The sequence below is a fragment of the Drosophila ficusphila genome, unplaced genomic scaffold, assembly GCF_018152265.1.
Source record: "Drosophila ficusphila isolate 14025-0441.05 unplaced genomic scaffold, ASM1815226v1 contig_791, whole genome shotgun sequence".
NCBI classification, from domain to species: Eukaryota; Metazoa; Arthropoda; class Insecta; order Diptera; family Drosophilidae; genus Drosophila; species Drosophila ficusphila.
The window spans coordinates 8,525,795-8,548,840 of record NW_025064737.1 but is presented as its reverse complement, the minus strand read 5'-3'; the positions used below and the strand labels follow the sequence as shown (position 1 = coordinate 8,548,840).

The 23,046-nt window shown below is 40.8% G+C and overlaps 4 protein-coding genes across 6 annotated transcripts; all 4 read left to right on the top strand.

The window, feature by feature from the left end:
• The first annotated feature begins 3,804 nt into the window (after nt 1-3,804).
• Nucleotides 3,805-5,223, top strand: LOC108086998. The gene is made up of 3 exons (XM_017184134.1): nt 3,805-4,304; nt 4,361-4,497; nt 4,892-5,223. The coding sequence occupies exons 1-3, from the start codon at nt 3,982-3,984 to the stop codon at nt 5,074-5,076; spliced, it is 645 nt and encodes a 214-aa protein (XP_017039623.1). The 5' UTR covers nt 3,805-3,981; the 3' UTR covers nt 5,077-5,223.
• A 1,165-nt stretch (nt 5,224-6,388) lies between these two features.
• Nucleotides 6,389-20,008, top strand: LOC108102239. 3 transcript variants are annotated; one of them, XM_043209132.1, is made up of 5 exons: nt 6,389-6,828; nt 8,939-9,093; nt 17,830-18,094; nt 18,159-18,280; nt 18,351-20,008. In XM_043209132.1, exons 2-5 carry the CDS (start codon nt 9,013-9,015, stop codon nt 19,779-19,781), a joined length of 1,899 nt encoding a protein of 632 aa, XP_043065067.1. In that variant the 5' UTR covers nt 6,389-6,828; nt 8,939-9,012; the 3' UTR covers nt 19,782-20,008. The 3 variants fall into 3 exon arrangements, with proteins under 3 accessions (XP_043065067.1, XP_043065068.1, XP_043065066.1); XM_043209133.1 differs by having other exon boundaries at nt 8,932-9,093; nt 18,354-20,008; XM_043209131.1 differs by having other exon boundaries at nt 8,932-9,093.
• A 228-nt stretch (nt 20,009-20,236) lies between these two features.
• On the top strand, nt 20,237-20,825 carry LOC108102241. Its single transcript, XM_017206980.1, has 2 exons — nt 20,237-20,489; nt 20,556-20,825. The coding sequence occupies exons 1-2, from the start codon at nt 20,271-20,273 to the stop codon at nt 20,709-20,711; spliced, it is 375 nt and encodes a 124-aa protein (XP_017062469.1). The 5' UTR covers nt 20,237-20,270; the 3' UTR covers nt 20,712-20,825.
• A 100-nt stretch (nt 20,826-20,925) lies between these two features.
• Nucleotides 20,926-22,101, top strand: LOC108102240 (putative SERF-like protein). The gene is made up of 3 exons (XM_017206979.2): nt 20,926-21,112; nt 21,435-21,540; nt 21,599-22,101. The coding sequence occupies exons 1-3, from the start codon at nt 21,106-21,108 to the stop codon at nt 21,666-21,668; spliced, it is 183 nt and encodes a 60-aa protein (XP_017062468.1). The 5' UTR covers nt 20,926-21,105; the 3' UTR covers nt 21,669-22,101.
• The last annotated feature ends 945 nt before the right edge of the window (nt 22,102-23,046 follow it).

Genomic DNA, 23,046 nt, shown 5'->3' with positions numbered 1-23,046 from the left:
CATTTACCGAAAAGTAAACACTTAAAAAAAAAAAAGTGAAAAGGCTAACTAAGTTGATGTCGTTTAGATTGTGTTTTTGGTATGGGCCATTTAAATATGTTTATGGGTCATTTTACATCTTCTCCGCGAGCTAAATGTGCAATTTGAATTTTTACTAGTGAAAAACTTTTCAGTCTTACATAAGAGGTATAGGGTTATGGGTTATAGGACCTCCATCAGCATAAGTCGTGTTGTAAATAGGCAACTGGCGTCGTCCCAGTCCATAATCACTTGGTTTTCCAAGGTGCAACAATAGTGAATCACAGTTTTCCATGGAGCAATTGCCATTCAACCGCAAGCCATTACCATCTCCAAACTTAATTGGAGGCTTTACTGCCTTTAATTGACGACGACAACATGGCACACACACGCGACGCACAAGCGCTTTGATTGACACCCAACAATCATATTTTCCCGGCTATATGGATAATGGAAAGCATTCATCCGATTCACCCGATGCTGTGTGGCGCCGATTTAAAGACCAAAACACGGAGCACAAAGCCATAATCATCCGGTGAAGCGGGAGCGCCCCGAAACTCAAGTTGAATAGTAAGCAATTCGATGTGGGTTGCGTTGTTTACGCTCGATATTAAATGATTTATTCTGCAGACGTATTATCCCAAGACCAAACACATAACATCCATAACATCCAGTGTGTGTTTTGGGCCTCGAAAGGCAAACCAATTAATCACTCACATCGGTTCCTATGTGCGATACAATTGAACCAAACCGTTGAACCAAATTCACATTGAAGTTATTTGTCGATCTGATGGCTTCATTGTTGAAGAGGCTGCCGCGCACTTGACTCGGGTTCGCTGAATGCCCTCCGGACAACCCGGGGCTAGGAGCAGCTCCTCCTCCTCCTCCTCCTGCTCCATTGCCAAGTGATCGAAGGTCATGTTGAGCACTCGAAATGGGAAACAATGGAGCAATGTATGCTACCTTTTTGGCATTTCAGAACAACCCCGGAGAGAAGTCGAGGCATCAAGTGAACGGCAGTTGGCAGTTGGCCCACAAATCACCGCTGATCTGCTTGGGAAATTTGAAGAGGCAGCCAAAGTGTCAATAAGCTCACCAATGGCTATTGGCTATTGGTAAGGGTATATGACTATTCAAATTCGCCGCTCGTTATCTCCCCGGCGTTTCGGTCACCTTATTGTTTTTGGTGGCCAGTTCGTGTCTTGAGTCTTTCGATTGACGCATCGCGGCGATCGTTCTCTAATAGATTGCAGGCACAACGGAAAGAGAAACTCGAACTGAAATAGAAATAAATTCAACAATTAACAAAAGTGCGCCGTTTGTTTACTTTGATTTACTTAACGTTTTTAGTTTTTTGTTTTTTAGTTTTCTGTTTTTTCCGTTTTTTTGTTTCATCTTCGTGTGTTTGCCGTTTGCTTGGCTTTGGAGCTTGACCTTTAATAGTCGTGTTGTACATTGTGCCATGGGCGTCTTGGTAGGTCCGCCGCATTTCGAGATCGAGATGGAGATGGAGATCGATTTGGAGAGTGGGGTCCAAGAAGCTGGAGCTGGAGTATCAGAAATGCCTGCAATTGAACTTCAAATCCGTTTTCGGCCGCCTGCCCGCCTGGGTAAGTGCAATAAAACGCTGCCAAAGGTGATAATCTTGGCTTATTCATTGCTCTTCATGTCCGTCACTTAAGGTCAATGATATGGCAGAGCTGACCGCACGCCGGACGCGAACGTGATCATCGCTCAACCGGTGACCTTGCTGCATTGTTCGTTTGACAAATTTGTAGCAACTGGCAGACAGCAGACAGCAACTTTTGGCTGAAATTGCTACTTTGCCTGCGACCGGATGCGGCTATAATTCGAGCAACTTCTTCAGCCTCAAACATTCAGTGGCAAAGTTGTTTACTTTAACTCTTAGCACTTTTTCGGTGTCGCAGTGCGTATGCGCAATCATTTCCATATGACTCGTTGTTATCAATTATGTGTGCTAAGCCGCTCCACTTTCGATTTCAATTCACAGCGAGAAGAAGATGATGGAGAAGCCTCTTAATAAACGTGTGAATCTCCCCCACGGGTTGCCTCTATTTGCACAAGTCGTAAAGCTCTTCACTGGAACTCAAATCGGGGGACCTTGCCAACTTTAAACAGCTTCGCCAGCGGAGAACTGACTGAGTGGCGACTCCGAACTATCGGCATGAATTATGTGGAATTGCACCAATTTGGCAATTAAACATGTGTAGCCACCAAGTGGGCGGATAGCAGGGGGCTATAGCCCGACTTAAGAGAGAGAGGGAGAGAGAAATAGCCAGAGATTCAGTGAGCATAAATGGCAGCTACAAATGTTTCGGCCGTTTGTGGCTCATCGACCTTCAATGGAATCACAGCCAGAGATGATGATGATGATGATGATGATGACACACCTATGTACACACGTAGTTTTGTTGTGTGAATTCTGCTGTGGGTCCCACACCTTCTCACTCACTGTTCTTCTTGCCATGACTGGAGTGAACCCCTTTGACATCGCGGCTAATTGCACAAGCCAGCAGCAGAGCAGAGCAAAACCGAATTCCAAGTTCGTGATATGTAAAATTAAAAGTCAAAGAATGTCGATCACGAGAAGAACTCCAGAACTCCCACAACGTTCTCAAATTAATTTTGGCAGTCAGACAATGCATTATCATCCCATCAAACCGACATTAGTCACAATGTTTGGCCAACCTCTGTGTTACGAAACTTAAGTTATTATTTGTCTAAATAATTTGCTGAGAACAAAACGTAGTTGGTACTTTTTTTAATTCATGCTGATTTATTACCTAATCTAAATCAGTGGCTACAAGAATTTGGCGTTCGGAACTTGAAGTTGGAAGGTGATGTGTACATGAATGTCATGATTTATTTTTAAGTGGATTGACTACGATGTATTCTTGTTTTTAATTGGCCTATCCTCACCGGGTAAATTTCCCTAGAATAGTGAATCACTCTCAATCGGATTCTTTTATTCGTACTCCAAATAAATAAATAACAAATAGTTTATCTTACACCAAATCCTCTTAAAAAGGTATTTGTATTGTTTGTATTTATATTGTCAGGTGATAAAATGGTATTGAATTGCCCTTATTTGTTTACAAACTTAATCAGAGCTTTGCACTCCCGGTTGGCAAACCTTGCCCAAACCATCACCGCTGATTGCGAATCTTGAGGCAATCTTCAAGTGTCGCTGGTCATAAGATTGACCTTAAAGTCGGATTTTTTTTTCGGGGATGGTGTGTCAAATGGACCTCCAGCTGCTCCGGCTGCTCCGGCTGCTTGCAAGCTACCGATCGATGATGCTGGTACGATGATGCGGCTTCTGTGGCATCGGCAAGTCATTGCTCACCCAATTTCAAAATATTAATAACTCACACACATGCACACCAAAAAACGGAGGAGGGTGGAAAATATGAGAAAAAAAAACTTGCATTAAATCCGCTCTAAGACAATTCCATTGGCATTCAGCGTGTGGCTCAAATTTCACTAATCACCGAAGCTCCCTCAATCACTCCACCCCTTCCCCCCTGTGGGATCAATCATGGGATCGATCGAATTTTGATTTTCGATTGCCGCAGTGAAGGTCGCCCCCACCAACGATTCATCTTCGGAGGCTCGGAGATGAATTACATTTACATTTCGTTACTGTAATTGCTAACGAATTGCTGGCAGACGATGAGCTAAATGAAGTGTGTGTGTAAACACACACACAGACGACCCAAAGATCTCTCTGATGTAAAGGTCAAATCCAGTTGACATTGCCAGAAACGAAACGAATTTCGAGTTAGTTATTACTTTCCCACACACACAAAAGGTTGAAGGAACTTTTTCGAACAACAATAAAATCGGAAGTCTTGAATTCTACTAGAAACTTTCGAGGCATTTTCATTGATTACCTTTATTTAGTGAGAGACAGAAACCAAGAAACCAGAAACCACGAGCACCATGAACACCATTGAGGAGGACTGCAGCAGCGTATCGCATGGCTCCATCAAGAGTCGGGAGTCCCAATCCCAATCCCCATCCGCATCCCAGTTGCAGTCACCGCAGCCGACGGGAGCCCGCAACCGCAAGGAGACCCCCATTCGCGTGCGGGACATGATCAATCTGTACAACTTCGCCACGCAGAAGAACCAGGAGTTGGAGCAGGCCAAGTCCATCTACTTTGGCAGTCTGCCGCGATCGGAGGAGGAGCAGATGGCTCCGCTCGACGACGCCAGCTATTGCAACATGTCCTTGTCGGAGGACAAGGACAAGGGGCCACTTAGGTAAGGATTCATCCGTGAATGCTTCTTTTCATTCAGTCACTCATCTTTATCCGCAGTCAGGGAACTTTTATAGTGACCACCAACAACGGACAGACCTTGTTGCACCAGTCACTTAACGATGGAAATCCGGCGGACAAAAAGCCGGTAGAAAAGACATACCAGAGCAAAACAACTATTAGGCGCACAGATAAGGGTAAGCTAAGTAACAGATTAACTAAAAAACACAAAAACCAACTAACCATTTCTATGAAAATTAGAGCCACAAATGAGTACATGCACACATTACGTATACGCACTGATTATTTTAAACAGAATTTAAGAAAGTTTTATTTAACAAAGAGTAATTACATTTTTTAAAATAGAGTAATAATAACTGAAACTTAAATAAAATGCTCGTAAATGAGAATAATATTAACTGAACACTTAAATAAAATGCAAACACCTTAGTTAAGTACCAAGTTCTATCTTTCAATAAAAAGTTTATTTAAGTTGGACATTTATCTGACAAATTATAACTTTTATATTAAAAAAAAATACATATTACGTATAACATTGAGAAACCAGTGTGCTAATTATCCCTCCCTTAGGCGTGCGTATTGTTATTGACATATTTTTTGATAAGGATAGCGAGATAGACATTGTGGGCAGTCGCGTGGAGACGGACATCCCCGAGAGCCGCATCTTGACTGACTTCCAGCACCACTCGCTGGCGATGAAGAATCAGGAGCAGGAGCCGGGAGTCCAAATGGGGCCCAGTGCCCAGTCCACTTAGGCCAACCCCCCAGTTAGCCAGTTAGGGGATAACCAACTAAATTCCAGGTTACAATGTATACGCCGAGTTATAAATGTGTTTTTTTCTTTATTTTTGACAGCAACAAACAATATACGACATAAATAAACCATCGATTCACTATCGAAACTTTCGACTTCAACTTCCTCCCAGCTCCGTCACGAAAATGAAAATGGCAAAAAAAACACAAACAGAAAAGGGGGGATAACATTGGTGAAACCCAACGCCCAATGAATATGAAACCTGGCAACTCAATGAGGCAACTGCGAAACACACGACGCGATGAAAACCTGAGTGCTTCAATCTGTTGGCGGTTCTCGTCTTTTTGGCTTCACGACAAAAGGGCTTTTGGGGAGTAGATAAACGACTTGAATCGAAAACGAAGATGAAAATGGAAAATGAAAATCTTCGCTTACAAAATCCAGCCGGCAGAAAATCTGACTATGATGCCGCCAAAAGACCAAAGCCAACCATCCAGCGAATCTGAGATGGGGAAAATGCTTTCGCAATCTGCCGCCCAATCTGGCTTAGATCTCCTTCTTTTTTTTTAGTTTAGTTCTTGCCCCGCTCGATTGCTCTATTTAGCCCACTTCTGCCTGCATCGGCATCCTCTCAGCCAAACAAAGTGCCACAACCACTACACGGAGCAACATAAACGTTCCAATAAATTAGACAAATAAACACCAGTGGGTGAAGGGTTTCCCTAAACGGTGGCATTGCAAATGCTAATAACGTGCAATGAAAATGAAAACGAAGCTGTTAACGGTAAATTGAAACCGAGAATCAAGCTGAAGTCGGAGCCGAAAATGAAAATGAAGCTGCAATGTTAACGCTTTGCTGGCTGGGTCTTAAAAAAAACTTTAAAAAACCCGACTGAACTTCGTTAACTGGCCGAGAAGATTTGGCACAGTGGATTAAGAAAACTCTCTGGAATGGCAAAATTTTTGTATGGTTTTCTAACGACCCAAATTCCATCCTACTACTTGACTTAATTCTTAGGATTATTTAAATATGGCTTTAAAAGATTTGGCACAGTGGCGAATATGTCGCATTGAGTTGTAAAGCCAAATTAATTTTATAATCACTGCCAGTTCTTAAGCCGATTTGACCGCATTCGAAAGTATTTGCATAGATTTCTTTACAAATTAACAGAATTTTCTCTCACGCACGTGGGCGTCGATGTCGCCCACTGTGCGGCGATGACGATGACGAAGCTCGGCTTGGCTCTTCTGTAGACGCGACTTTGGCTGTAGCGGGCGGCCTAATGTGAATCTTAAACCGAGCTGGGTGCACTCGCAGTCTTCAGTTGAGATCGCGCCTTCGAGCGAAGCGGTTGTTTTTGATCCGGCGGAAGCGAAACGAACCCTCAGATACAAGATACAAAATAAATTATAAAGCGCGCTCCAATCCGAAAGGACTGTGAAATTATGTGCTAGAGTGTGCCGATGTCTACAGCTCATCAAATAATTTATGCGAACCAATTTGGCGCGGCGGTTGGCGAGTGATCTTGACTTTGTTTACGAAACGCTGCAAGTTGCAGTGGATTTTCTCGATGCAACTTGGCCGCTGTCTCTGACATTTGATCTTTGCAAAGATCACATCGCACTGAATCACCTCGCATCGGATCGGATGTGTGAAGAGAGGTCCGCGACCATATGGAATATATTTTAGCACACCACCTACGGCGACAATTAGTTTGTACAATTTAAGACTCCGTCAACGACGCGGGCGAAGGTGAGCCCGCCAATCCGATCCAACCGGATAGTTGGAATCGTTCAGATCGAGTTGCATCTCGCTAGCATCTTAATAACTTCCTCTGCATCCATCCATCCAGCCGGGGGTCCAATCGAAAACAATTAGAAAAATGCCAACTATTGCTGGGCCAACTTCGGGTTGGCCCTGCCGTAATCAACCTGTAATGCCAACTAATTGGCATAATTGTTGCTGGATCTGCTGTTGTTTTTGCCTTTGCCCGCTATTATTTGCCGTTGCGGCTCTTGAGCATCTTCGAGTTAGATTCGCAATGCTCTTTCAGTGGAAATGGCTGGCAAAAATGTCAAATAGGCTTCGCCTAGCTGGCCACAAGGCAACTTACCAACCAACGAAAAAAAGAAGAAAGAAAAAACCAACCGAGAAATAAAACTGCAGCCAGCATCACGAGTTCAACCCGAGGAGGATAAAGCGGTAAATATTTTCCGTTGTCAAAAAGGTCAAGACAAGGAAAAACCGCCAAACTAGATGCCAGTTTGTTATTGTTCGCGTTGCCTTTTTTCACTCGACTGCTGCTGCTGCCACACGCACTTGGCTCGAATGGCTGCCGGCCACAACTTGCCACAAATGTTGCGGTTAGCATTGAGACAGATGATCTCGTTAGCTGAAAATATGAGATTTTATTGGGCAACTGAACTTTTGAAGCTCTACGCGATGATGTTCGGACTGGCTAACCTAATAAATTTTACTACGACGGTTGCAGTTTTATGGCCGGGCTTTTAGGCCTTTAAAAACATTTCAATTACTTGCAAACGTAAACTTAACTTGGGTTTTAGCTGCCGCAATAACATCCTAATGGAAACACCGCGTTCATTGTGATTAAATTGCTCTTTAAATTGGTGGATTAATAGGCTATTACAAACATTTTATGTTCTTTTTATTATATTATTTATTTTCTTGAATGCATTTTTGAGTGGAAAATTGAAAGTAATCAATACACAACGCTTAAGTCTTCGCTTCTTTTTTACCATCACGTCTTAACGAAGTTAAAACAAAAATACAACAAAAGTAAAAAAGTTATGTTAGGCACGTTTGAAAAAATAATATAAAAGTTACACCTTTAGAAACATTAGTTAAATAACTTTAAAATATTCTTTAACTCAAGTTCAAGTAGCAAAGTTAACAGCAATCTTTCAATTTTCAACAATATCTCTTTGGCATTATCAGATTTTGTTGGCTTGTCAAAACAGTCATGAAGCTGTTAGTGATTATCAGCAACATTAAATCAAAATCTGTGAAGTCTTCGAATTTTGAAAACGCAGCGAGTCAAGTTTTGAAGTGAGACCTATTGGAACTTGACAAATTAGTTCTAGGCAGAAAACTTTTTCGCCATTTTTGACGTTTGAAGCTATATTAATAAACCTACAAAAAACGCTCTTGACCCCAGCGGATGTTCATAAATCGAAGAACCTGTGCCGAACAACTCAATTTCGCCCAATTTGGATACCATAAACGGTCATAAAGTGCAGTTTCCATTTTGGAGCTTTGTTTGCATCTGCGATTGACAGTTTTATCGGTGTGACTAGTTGTCCAAGTTGAGAATCTGTTTGCGCGAGGAGCGGAGTGGCAAGTGGCAAGGTCGCCAAATTGAATTGTAGGTGGAGGTCGAGGCAGGGGAAGAGCTGCCGATGGCGATGGCGACGGCGACGGCGACGGCGTTGCAAATTCTGTCAGCCAATAAAGCGGCACCAACGGCAGAAGTTAATGTTTTTTAAATTACAATTCATTACGAAAGCGTTGAATCGAGCAAGCGGCTTGGAAGCGAAGAAAATTAGTCTCTTCATTTGGCGGTGACAACAAAACACATTGTTATTGCTTATGATCACCTATGGGGTGATATTTTTGGGAAAGTTATTACTTAGGTAAACAGATTTTCGGTTACGCAAAAATTAGCAACAAAAGAGGCATCGAGGGAATTATTATGCTATGGCTGGATGGAATTAAATGGTTGTTAAGATGCGAGCTATTGTGTAAGGCAATTAGCGCCAACTTAGGGCCTCCCTGCCTGCACTTTCTCATCAATTGTGCCCGGAGTCGACCATTCAATATCTTATTAATAACTTTCAGTTTTAAGCTCTCCATCGACCGAACACCACCACCCATCCCCCACTTTCCCCCACTTTGGATCAAAGGAGAACAATCGGCGAAATGTTGGCGCAAATTACCCCAACGCATTCGCGACTTTTGGCCCTGGCTTTGTTCTGCTCAGCTTTATTTTTGGCCAGTGAGGTAAGTTTTGACATCTACCCTTAGCCGGGAGGCTCGATTGGCAATCGGCGATTGACGGTTGGGGATTGGGGATTGGGGAACTCTAAAGAAATTCCAACGTTTGTTGTGCACGTGAGAGAGCATTGAAATGCAAATCGCGGAATTGTATAAATATTTAAACGCCGTATTTGTTGAGCTCCAAAGGTGCTTATTATCTTCCTTCCGAAGATTGCAATAATTAATAGCTTGAAGATCGTTGTACGATCAATGCTAATGAAGCTCCCACTAAGTGAGCATTCAGCGGCGTATTTAGATAAATTAACTTTACATTAATTTTCACCTGCCCCACAACAATGAAACCATCTCCAGAATTAATAATTCGTTGGGAGTGTGATTATCGTTATTGAAAACGTGACCCCTGGTTCAATAATCAGGAATTTCAGATGAAAGGGGGTGGGGAAAGTTTTCCATAAGTAATAACCCATACCTATTTTCAGCAGAATCAATTCACAGATCAGCATAGTTAAGAAAACAAGTTATCAGTTGTAATTTAAATACTACATTTTATTATAGTAATAATTTAAAAAGCAAATATCAACTTGAACTTGAAGAGGTACTCTTCATTTCTTATATTCCTCATTATATATTCTGAACTTTTCTGTTTAAATATAACCTTAAACATAAAAATGTTACTTCTATTTTACCCAGAATAAATTTGTAATTAGCTGTTTATTGGTTATTAAAAATCAGCAAAACTGAGTAAAACTTTATGTAAAATTTAACGACAAATGAATTGCAAAATACTTGAGATAAAAGTGTTTATGAGTTAAACAATAAGGTAGCTTCTGTGGTGAACGCATTACTCAAAATGCCTTTAAAATAGCTTTTAATCATTGGTTCATTATGCTTTTAACTTTAATTAATTTTTTATTTAAATGAAAATTTATGAAAAATTAATTTTGTTAGTTTTTTCTAAAGATAGGGCTGTACCTGCACCACCGAAGATTTGTTCGTCTTTGCCACCGAATCGCTTCCCAAGACACTTTTGAGCAACGGCGGAAAATGTTGTAATTTTGCGCTCTTTACGCTTTGTTTCATTTTTAATTTATTCTATGTGTGGCGCGAGTGCATCCACATCCATATCCACACACAATTCACACACAGGCCGGCACACATGATTCAGCTCGAGCTTCAGCTCCGTTTGAGTCGAGCAAAGGTCTCGAGGTATATTAAAAGACAAAAGACTCCGCTGACCAAGTGACCTTTTTTTCCGGCTCGTCTGACACTTTTGCAGAAATGGAACACACACTATAAGCACACACACCGAACGGCGGGGAGAATAGTGTGTTGATTGTTTTCGCTATTTGCATACAAGAAATTAAAACGAAGCCCGAGTGGAAAATGAAGCTGGGGTTGTGGGGCTCTTGGGCTCTTTGGCTCTTTGGTTGTTATGTAACGGACGAGTGGGCAACTGGGCGCAGAATGTGTGTTTAGTGCGGCCCGTAAATATGTCCGAAACGAAATTGAGGAGCGTTTCAAATCATGGCAAATTACCCGAAATAAGAAACACAAACGGTTTCGTGAAATTGAAACCTCAGATGGGCCTTGGTTTGTGTCTTTCGGATTGCACAATCTTCTTTTTTTAAGTGCTTCCCTGTCGTATTAGGAATAATTGCACTCCAGTTTAACCCCCTTTTAACCCCTTTGGTTTGTCCCATGAAGCCCACCGAATAAGGAGAAGATCAATTTAGTTTTACAAGCTTCTAGTAGGAGACAATCACATGACCTTATAAGCAGCTAGTTTAAATAAACTATTTCAGTAGACTTTAGTGCAGATGAAATCATATACAATTCCTGGGAAATGTTATGGAAAAGTTATGTGTTCTAATTAAAATACAACCTTGACAGACCTACGCAAAAACTATTGGGAAGTTCACACAAATTTTATCTGCAACTTAGATCTATGAAGCAAAGCCCAAAGTAATGAATACTTTTTTGCCATTAGCTCAATTAAATGGTAATCAGATATGAGCTTTATATTTCCCAAAGGGCGTAGGTGAATCTGTTTGCCATTTGTTCTGTTAAATGACAACTAGATTTGACTTTTTGGTTATGCAAATGCAAGATCGACAAACAATTACATTTTTCCCTAAACGAAATTTAATGTTATATTCGGTCAACAATTGATTTTCGAAAATATCTTTAAAAAATTTGTATCAGGATCTTCTTTATTGTGTTCTCTTTTAACTTTCGATACGAACTAACTCGCTGCTCGCAGGCAGCTAGCTTTCAACCCCCGTTTATGCTTAACTTCTTACTCTCTCGAGAGAGCACATCCTCTCTCGAGAGATCAGAAGTGTGACCAACGCTTACAATATAATCGATTAATATAAAATAATGATATCAATAATATAAGTTAATATACATACTTAATACCCAGCCTGTTACAACTCGGCCGTCCTGACATTGAGATATCCCACTATCTCTGACATGATTATCTTACAATATAAACAGTTAAGATTAGGATTTATACTATTGGTTTTCTTAAAGACTATTATATTTACAATTTTTTCTCAGTTTTTAATTTTCTATTTTATCCAATGCCGAATATTATTAGCACTCCACACGCCTTTGTATGGATTCCGAGATAACTGAAACCCTTCGATATCTTTGAGTAAATATCTGTCATTCTTCAGAACCTTCTCAATGCAATAAGGCCCTTTAGTTTTGGGAATAAGTTTTCTCGCGACCCCTGCCGTACTATCAAAATTTTTAACTACTACATAATCACCTTCTCTAAATTCCGTTGCAGTTTTCTTTTTTGCATTATAGTATGCTTCATTTCTTAATTGCGACTGTAACTGGCTTTCTTCAGCTTCTTTTCTAATATCTTCTAACGTTTTCCTAACATTTACTTCATTACTATCCTCTTCTAATCTTTCCCTTAATTCATCACAAACTTCTCCTCTCTGAGTTATACCAAATAAAATTTCACTAGGCCTCTGTTTTATGCTACTATGAATTGTGTTATTCATTGAATATTCTACTCTTTCAATGATCTTATCCCAATGTAAACCCTTTTCCGGTTCCGTCAATTTTGCTATCATCGGACCTAAGTTTCTATTAATTCGCTCAACTTGGCCGTTTGCCTGAGGCGACCCCGTCGCAATTTTGATGTGTTTAATATTATTTTCCTCCATAAACTTTTCAAACTCTGCTGACGTAAAGCAACTTCCACGATCTGAAATCACACATTTAGGTCTACTGTATGCTCGAAAATAATCGGCCAATGCATTTACTGCTTCCTTAGAATTCGTTGTTTTGGTCGTATACAGCCTAACAAATTTTGTGAACGCATCTACAACAGCTAATATATGTTTCTTTGATCTACTATTGTCCACGGGCCCATAATGATCGATGTGAATAATTTCGAAAGGCTTGTTCCCTTTCGGAATACTGTGCAAATGTCCATCTCCTTTGCCCACTTTCGGGGAATAAGCTATACACTTTAAACAATTTTGAATATGTTCTGAAACTTTGTCCTTCATGTTTGGAAACCAGTAACTTTTGCTAATAGCTTCTAACATTTTGTCCCTTCCAATGTGACCTAACTCGTCATGATACTTGTAAAGCACATGTTCTTCCATACGATTTGGTACATAAAATAAAAGTCTGTTGTCATTACTTTTTCTATATATTACCCCATTCCTCATTTCAAACCACTTATGTTCACTATTCTCTAAAATTTTCCTAATTTCTTCGACCTTAACATCTTTTGACTGGCAAATTATTAAATTAGTTTCAAACGTGTTCGCTTCTATGACCATTATGTTGTTACACCGACTAAGTGCATCTACATGTTGCATTTGCTTCCCTGCTCTATGTTTCAAAACGTAATCAAATTCCTGAAGCTCAAGAGCCCACCTCGCTATTCTAGGATTCAAGTCAATCTTATTTAATGTCAAAGTGAGAGAGTTACAATCCGTAACAATTTGAAATCGCTTGCCCTGCAAATATATCCTAAACCTTCTCAAAGCGTAAATGATGGCTAAAGTTTCCAACTCAAAACTGTGATATTTTGCTTCTGTTGTTGTTGACCTCTTCGAAAAGTAAAAAATCGGATGCAACTTACTGTCTGCCTTCCTTTGCAGAAGTACTGCTCCAAACCCTAACGCACTTGCATCGCAGTGCAACTCAATGTCATCTCTGTGGTCGTAAATAGCCAAAACTGGCGCTTCCATTAATTTAATTTTCAAACTCTCAAAACAATTTAACTCTTCCTCTTCAAACTTAAATACCCTATCCTTTTTCAATAAATCATATAACGGCTTAGCTATGATCGAAAAGTCCTTAATAAATCGACGGAAATAAGAACATAACCCTAAAAAACTTTGAACTGCTTGTACTTTATTGGGAATCGGAAAATTTTGTATTGCTTCTAAGCCCCTATCATCAGCTTTTATTCCATCAAATGAAATCACAAACCCTAAATATTTCACCTTGTCTTGTAAAAATTTGCATTTATCCATCCTAAGTTCTAACTTGTTTTCCACTAATCTCTTAAATACTTCTGCTAATATTTCTAAGTGTTCTTTTACATTTCTACTTGCAACTAAAATGTCGTCCATATATACAATGACTTTATCCTGTCTAATCATGTCTGAAAATATGTCATTTACAAATCTCTGAAATACTTGTGGAGATGTTTTAAGACCCATTGGCATACGTAAAAACTCAAATTGGCCCAATGGCGTAGTAAACGATGTGTATTTTACTGATTCTTGATTAACAAACACATGGAAATAGCCATTCTTCAAATCTAATTTCGTAAATATTGATTTTCCCACTAACTTATCTAAAAGGTCATCAATTAAAGGTATAGGATAGTTATCTTTGGCCATAATCTTATTTAAACGTCTGAAATCTATGCATAATCTAAGATCTCCTGATTTCTTTTTCACTAATACAATCGGAGATGCGTACTCCGATCTACTAGTTTGAATAATGCCATCCCTAATGTATTCGTCTAACATTTTCCTTAACGCCTCTTTTTCACTATAAGACAGTCTTCTAGGTGAGCAACTAAATGGCTTAGAATTTTCTAAAACTATATTCATTTCACATCTTATTTTCGGAACTTCAGGTCGCTTCGCCTGAACATAATTTGTTTCCACTAGTTCAATTAACTTCTTTTGATCAGTATGGCTAACTGTTTCACCAATATTATATGATCTTTCTTTATCTAAATCATCAAAAATATTTATTTCCATAATTTGTCTTTCAAAATTTTCATAAGTCTGTACCGTTTTGCCTACAGTTTCTTCCTGTAAGGGTTGTCCTTCTAAACTTGAATTTCCTAACTTCTCTTTTTCTAACCTTTCACTTCCTAAAATTTTTTCTCCTAAAGTTTCTAACATATCCTCTCCAGCAGATTTCCTATCTGACTTTTCTTGTCCTAAAATTTCACTTTCTAACATTTCCTTTCCTAAAATTTCATTACCTAAACTTTCTTGTCCTAAAATTTCACTTTCTAACATTTCCTTTCCTAAAATTTCATTACCTAAACTTTCTTGTCCTAAAATTTCACTTTCTAACATTTCATTTTCTAACTGTAGGTGTTTCAAATCTTTCCCATTGTAAGGCACCTCATCGATTGAATTAATTTTGTTATCGTCTTGGGTATCAATACTCTCAACCGTAATCATCTTTAGCGTTTCTAAATTAATTTTTAAATCGCAGGCTTCCATAAAGTCTCTGCCCAGCACAATATTACTGCCCATAGATTCATTAGCCACAACAATTAGGTTAAAAAAAATTCTTATTTCTCTTTTCCATATAAAACATAATATTTTTCCAAAACTTTTTAATTCACTTTTGTTTATCCCAACATAAGTTTCTTTTTGAGGTTCTAATTTAATATTTTTCGGCACAAACGAAATTTTTATGAGAGATATTGGGCTACCTGAATCTATTAAGCATTCCGTAATAATTGGCTGATTAGGATTTTCAAAACAAAAAATTTTAAACAGTCTTACATATTTGTTGACATCTCGATTCTTGTTCTTCGGACATCCGTTGATCAGGTGATCGGCAGAGCCACATCCATAACAAGTTCCTGGCGTCCGTTGCGGTTTAGCGCACTCCCTGGCCCAATGCCCTTTTCCGTTGCAGTTGTAGCAGCGCGTCTCCTTGCTCACCAGATCAGTCTTCGTTGTCCGCATCCTGTTGGTTCCAGTAATTTTCCTTGGCAGCATTATGTCCGCAAACGCTCTCAGCATTCTTCCAGAATTTTCGAAACACTGCAGCTTCGCCTGAGTACGCAAATTAGCCGTTGGAATGCCCACGACAAGTCCATCCACGAGCTCGTCGTCCTCCATGTTGACCTCTCTGGCTAGTCTGCTCTTCTCTGTGCGTCCGCCAAATTATATAACGATGTTATGTTGTCCCATTGGGAGATCCAGGATCGAACCGGCATGTTGTCAGCAAACTCGATCAGCATTTCTTTGGCCAGATTAAAACCAGCCGACGAAAAATTGCCATCACCATTTGAGAATTTCGCCACAAGTTCACCGGAATTTTCCTGCACAACACTGCTGCAGACAACGTTGCTGGCGCCGACCTCTTCATCGCTAAGTTGTTGTTCATTCACGCCACTTCTCGCCGCACCGTTGCTTCTCTCTCCATCTCGCTCACTCTTGTCGCTGTTCGTCTGCGCCTTTCGTTCTTGCCCGTTCTTGAAATTCTTGGAAACGCTGCTTTTCTCGGTATTTCGCTCGATCTTGCTGCCCAAATTCGACGAACCGTTGGTTCTGGCGCCGTCGATCTGCCGCCGTAAAGCTTCTAGAAAATTCTGCGCCTTCTCAATTTCCAGGCGCACTCCTTCCATAGTTTCCAGATCACTAGCTAGCTGCACTAGATTTTGCTGCTCCAAGCTTTCGTCTTCCGAATTAATTGACTCCATGTCCAGTATTTCTTCTTCCTCCTGGATCGCTTGGGAAACTTCGTCTCGGTTTTCCGGAGAAATAGCAACCGCTCGTGAAAAAAGTTCCGCCTTGGATCCGGTTGTTGGCAAATTTAGGAGTACTAGCCACCTCTTTAACTGAGCCACCGACACATCATTCATTTGCAAATCCATTTTATTTTGTTTTTATAAATTTAAATTTGAACTTTTAGTCTTTAAATATTTTCTTTTTTTTTTTCCGTATCCCACTTCTGAGATTGTATCAGGATCTTCTTTATTGTGTTCTCTTTTAACTTTCGATACGAACTAACTCGCTGCTCGCAGGCAGCTAGCTTTCAACCCCCGTTTATGCTTAACTTCTTACTCTCTCGAGAGAGCACATCCTCTCTCGAGAGATCAGAAGTGTGACCAACGCTTACAATATAATCGATTAATATAAAATAATGATATCAATAATATAAGTTAATATACATACTTAATACCCAGCCTGTTACAAATTAAATACTAATGAATAATAAAATAAAATTGCTTTCAATTTTATAAGGTGCCTTCATATTATTTTATATACATTCATACTTATCAAATATACTAATGAACAACAATAAGTAACTGATAAAAATCCTTTCCATTTGGTAAAGTGCCTACAAATAACTTCTTTGAATTTAATCAGAAAGTAATTTATTTATGGACATTTATTCTATTGTCGTACATTATTTAATCAGGTGTTTAATGAAGAGATTGTTTACTTTGTCTAAGTGAAAGGAACTCGCATTTGTGAGATTTACCAACGAGATAAGTGCATGCATAATCTGTAATTGGCCACCTTTCTCAGGCACAAGACTTAAGGACCAGCGAAACAAATGACGCAGAGATCAATATCAGCGAGTACTCGTGCCCAGCATGTGTGGATGCAACAAGTGGCAAGCTGCACATTTGGGAGTTGGGACTGGGGGCCGCAGGTTGGAAGCTGCCCTGTCTTGGGCCCAAAAGTGATGAATTGACGCGATGTCATAACTTGGCACATGGTGCCACGGCTTCTTGCAACAGTCGACCTGTGCTGCTGTGTGAAATGTCAACTTTATTTTTAGTCGGTAGTTTTTTTTGTGGAAATTGTGGTTTCTCTATGCCGTGTTTAATTATAAGAAAAAATTTCACGTCGGCAGTTGCAAATTATAGCCCAATGACTTATCGAAATCTGCCACTGGATCTGCTCGTAGTATGTGCGAACATGTGCAGAAGCTTCCGTCAAGTCCGTGAAAAAGATTTTCCCAGCACTCCAAGCAATCTATGAAATCATGAATCTCTGACATCCAAAGCCCCCTTTGTTGGTCCCTTATATAAGTCGCCACTGGGCAGCAATCTCAATCAATAAAAATCTAATAAAATTAATGATTAATGAATTTATAAAAAAATATGCTAAGAAATTCTTTGAGTTGGAAGTAACGTTCTTAATTAATGAAATCGAATTAATTTTTATATGCATATTTTATGAAGAGCAACAGAAGACACTTTTAACTTTGGCATTTAGCATACCGCTATGAAACATTCTTGAGTAAAGAATGCTGATTAAACAGTCAAACCTAGAAACTTGAATATCAAGAACGAAATGCTTATTAGATACACATTGCATTTAATCTCAGGGCTAAGATTTCAATGCCAAATGAGTATTGTTTAATCTCAATCAAAAACTTAGCAATGCTTTCTTTGGGGTAAACGGTAATTAATACATCACTTTAAGATTGTAAAGTAAAGAATCATTACCCAAATGAGACTTTTTTTTTGGCTTTCCTCTCCAGGCTCAAAATGCCATCCAAGCAACGAATCCTGCCTCGCCTCTGATGCAGAAGACATCCTTCTCCTGCTCCGGTCGTCCTGCTGGTTACTATGCGGATGTGGAGACGGGCTGCCAGGTGTATCACATGTGCGATGGTTTGGGTCGCCAGTTCAGCTACACATGTCCAAACACCACACTCTTCCAACAGCGAATGCTCATCTGCGACCACTGGTACATGGTCAACTGCTCCAAGGCGGAGAGCAACTACGCCGCCAATCTCCTAATTGGTTTGTATTCGTGTTACAGAAAAAGAGATAGGATCACGGCTTATTAAATATGTTATCCTTACAGGTCAACGGGACAAACCTTTTGTAAACGATGAGGAAAATAGCTTGCGTACTCCCAGACCAGATCTTCTGGATCGTCCTTATGCCCCTGACTATTCCGGCGAGTCCTTTAGAAGCCAATACAAGGTGGTATAAGTAAAATTTCACTATTAATAGTTGAAAATATTAACCTATTTCTTTGGCATACTCTTTGCAGCAGCTTACTTCCAATCAGAATCAGATACGCGATGATTCCTTAAAGGGTGTTGGATCCGGCAAATTTGATCCCCAGTCAACGCAGACGCGCTGGCGGATTCCTCCTCCCAGTCGAACGATTCTGCCACCAGCTTATGAACCACAAATCGAGCTGCCCAGTAGCACTCCAAAGCCCAGGATAAGCACCACCTCTCGAGCAACAACCACAACTAGACCGACAACCACTACTCGTGCTACCACCACCACCACAACCACCACCACCAGGAGGCCCACGATTACCACCAGGCGAACAGAGGCCTTGCTCAACCGAAGACCCATTTTCCAGGCTTTGGATCAGGATTCAGATGATCTGGGAACGAGTCACAGCACTCGGTACAACACCTCTGCGGATTTCAATTCAGCGGAGTCGCCAATCAGGAAACCATCTAGCACCAAGTTGACGAAGTTCGTCAAACCACCATCGAAGATATACGAACCACCTTTTGTGTATCCCATTTATAACCTGGAGGAGCCGCAGACCCAGAACGCAGGAGTATCCTCCACCCTGCGCACCTCCACGGCGGCTCCTTTTAGTCCGGTTCGATCGGAACCTAGCACCACCACCACACCGAGGCCACTGAGTCGTCCGACGACCGTGGCCGGCGTGCCCTTCTCCTTCGCCACACAACCAACCACGGTGACCACAGTGGGAGTACCGCCACGTAGCGATAATCGAACCCCGGCTCCGGCACAAAGTTTCCGCCTGGCCACGCCCACTAGCACGACGGCCCCTCCACCACCCGCGGCACAGATGCCCTTCAACGATTTGCTGCCGCCGTTCGTGGACTTTGTGCCGCATGATATAGCCACCACCCAGGGACCACCCATCTACTACGAGTGGAAGGTGCCCTCCAACGGCCTTGAGCCACCCAAGTTGGACCCACCAATTGGCGTGGATGGAAGGGAGTACCCGGAGACCACCGGGGACTACGGAGTGACCGGCAAGCAAGATGTCTTCAACACGCGGCTTAACGATATTGGAAGCCATCAGAAGAAGCCGGTCCAGCAATCGAGCACCAGCCATCGACTGGCCATCTCGAGATCCATCAAGGCCAAGGAGGAGGAGCAGCTGGAAAAGGATCAAGCTCAGCGGCGATCCGATGTGGTGCCAGCCAGCTCCACGGATATCAGCCACCTGCGGAAGCAGCTGCTCATTCCGGAGTACGCCTTTCCACTGGAAACCATCGGGCGAACGGGTTACGGTCCCGGCGGAGGAGCAGGAGTGGCGGGAGGAGCGGGGGTATCTGGTGCCAGCAGCGGAGATCTGTACAACTCCTTCCAGCTGAAGATACCCGAGCAGCGAGCCAAGTGGTTCGGCGAGAACCCCAAGTGCCCGGAGTGCCATCCATCGTTCGTCCTGCCGGGAACTTGCGAGCCCTGTCTGCGCAGGTAGTCCCGCCTACAACCCCAACTCCACCTTCACTCCCACTTCCGCACTCGTCCGCCCCATTCCGCCCATCAGACGCCTCCATTATCCGCACCTGCATCCGCATCTGCTCCTAGCCCTAGTATTAGCCTCCGACGAGATTCCCCGGAGAGAAGCATCTACCGCGCATTTAAGTGTTAATGTTATTGTATATCCGCAGATTAATTATTAAACTACACAAAATATCTTGTGAACGGCAGACTCTTTTATTTGTGGGATCCTCTTCGGTTGTTTTTAATTCACTTCAAGGTTTTATTCTTTGGGTGACGAATTATGAATGTAGGGAAAATTATTCTGTGCAAATGGTAAGTTATCTCTTCGTGGAATATAGGTTGGGCCAAGATTAATATCATTTTAAAGAAATTTACAATTGCTATAATACTATTGTTATTTACATTAAACCTTTCGATATTAGGTTAGAAGTTAAACTAAGAAGTCTTTTATATTTCATTCTTTATGGTTTTCGGTTTTGTTTTTCAGTCTCTTCAAAATTTGTTAAGGTCGGTAAAATCTACGATTATGGGGGATTCCAGCAATAAGACAGATTCAATTGCTAATGTAATCGTACCCCCGATACCAAAATTAGGCGATGCGCATATGTACTGGATGTGGCGAATGCTAATTAAAGCTTATTTGTCAGCGATTGGACTTTGGAACAAAAACCTTCCTAAAGAGGTAAAAGGAATCGTAAATTATCGATTACGGTGTATAAATTTAATTTTATTTTCGCCTCTAATTTAGTGCGCCCACACAAAGTTTGTTATTCTTAGCACCTTAGAAGTGTGGGTTTTAAGAAAGGAGTATGAGGACATGACGTGCAGATCTATTTTCGAAGATCTAGAATCACGCTACCGTTCCACTGCGATCCAAAGACGATCAGAAGAATGCTTCATATAAAACCGATAAGATCAAGTATTTAAATTGAATATCTTGCATAGAAACTGTATTGAAACAAACTTTTTTTCTTCTTAATTACTAAGAAATGTTAAAAATAAAAAAGCCGCGTAAAAATCCCTCTGTTTTAAAAATTCCATTTTGCTCATTTCGAGTTTGCCAGTGCTGCCCATTAAAACCTCGCGTTAGGGTGTTTCGATGCCAAACGCGCTAGAGATATTTCACCACTTTTGACACATCGAATAAAAACAAATCAAGTTTGTCTGTCCAGAAAGAAACATAATTTATTCAAACTAAAAACTTACAGCGCCCAGCTGCTGAAATTCACAAGTGTCTGAACAAAATTGAAACTAAATTTTAGCTACTTTCTGTTCAGAACCTAGAACCAGCCTTTAAAATGACACGTAAGTACGGGCATCATGGAGCCATTTTGTTGTCGGTCCGCAGTGCATTAAATATGCGGAATGTTATCTATTCATCGGAATAACAAGGAAATGGTTAATGACCGCCAATGTGAACCTGTCTTGGGACTTTGGGAATATTGTTAAGTGCTCCGAAATCCGCTCCAAAGGTCATCCTTGGGTTTTGTGGCCATAGAGTAGGCAAAATCGATTGGCGGTCGTAGGACATGTGAGCGCCTCTAACCTCAGATTATGTAGATCAACTAGCACGCGCCACTAACCAGGTGACACGTATTAACTAATTAAAACTAATACATTTTCGTAGGTGGAAACCAACGCGATCTGGCCCGCCAGAAGAACCAGAAGAAGCAGGCGGATCTTACAAAGGGAAAGCGCACCGATAACCTTACCGTTGAACAGAGGAAGGCCAGGTTCGTGTATCCCTGTACCATTTAGAATCCCCCAAATCATGTATTCTTTAACTTACAGGGATGCCGAACTAATGCGGGAGAAGCAGAAAAAGAAAGAGGAGGCTGCCGCTGCCGGGACAAGCAAATAGTAGTCCCCTAAACTTGCTAGAATCCGGATTCCGCATGCAAATCTCGGAAGGTTAGGCATATAGTCAGTCGTTCGTCGGCCAAGACCCCGATTCGCCCCAGGACCTAGGATAGTTGACCATGTGGTTTTATTGTACATGAAGCAAAGGCAACACACTCGAGAATTGTATACATTTCAACGCTACAACTACGCATAGATATTACCATTACCGGGCTGTACAGCACGCAACAAAGCAATAGCAATAGGTGCCACCCCAAGGACTTCGACTTTAATTGCGATACGGTTCCAGTTTTCGTTCTTTTTTATTTGCAGTGCTGCTGTACGTTAATTAAGTACTCTTATTTCTCCACCTACCTGACTAAATTATTTACTGTAATGTATATATATAAATTTTCAAATAAAACATAATATGCAGCCGCCAAAAAAAACCATGATGGAGTCTCGATTATGTATTATTAATTTCGACGAATATATATATATATAGATTATGGCACACAAATGACAGTCGATTGGTGCCGATATTAACCTAGAAAACCTTTTATAAATGGTTGCCGAAGAGAGAGTTATAAAGATTGATATTCGGCTACTCAACATTAAGTATAGGTTAAATAGGTTAGAATGTTAAATATAAACTTTAAATCGCACTTCCTCGAGTATTAATAGGTCGTTGGATCCAGCCTCACTGACCGAATTAGGCTTGCCTTAGCCAGCTTTGTAATGCAAACCGTTTGCTGAAGAAATTTGCATACAATGAGAGACAGATCGAAATAAAAAAAAATAAGGAAAGGTTACCTGACATGATTCGATAAATATGAAAGTAGCTGCACGCCACGGACTGGCCCACAAAACTCTCGCCTAGATGCCAATAAGTTGGATACTAGCGTTTACCTTTTACAGATGGGATGGCCAAAAACTTGGCCTGTAACGGCCGGCAAACACACTGAGATAAACCTATTTTTTTATGCATTTCATTTTACAGGAAAAGCAGTTTTAAATTTTAATTTTTATTGCTCGTGATTTTAACTTTGTTGATCAATTTTGCTTAAATCTTTTAACCCACTCCAGATTTAAAAACAGTAAACACTTCTTGGAACAGACTTATAGACGAATTTTATTTAACACATTCATTTTTGACTTATTCACATAACAAAGAAAGATGCCTTTATTTTGGTCATCAAATGCAGAAATGAAAGATGTTGAGTAAATATGCGGTGATTAAATAGTTTGAAAAGGCCACTTAATATTTTTTAAAGGCAGGATATGCACTCTTTAAATAGTGTTTAATTAAAAGCTTACCGAATTATGCCCCTTTTCGGTTGTATTTTGGTCCAGTGCAGTAGCCGATCCATGGCCAAAAAAGGCAGATGGGGCCATGGCGT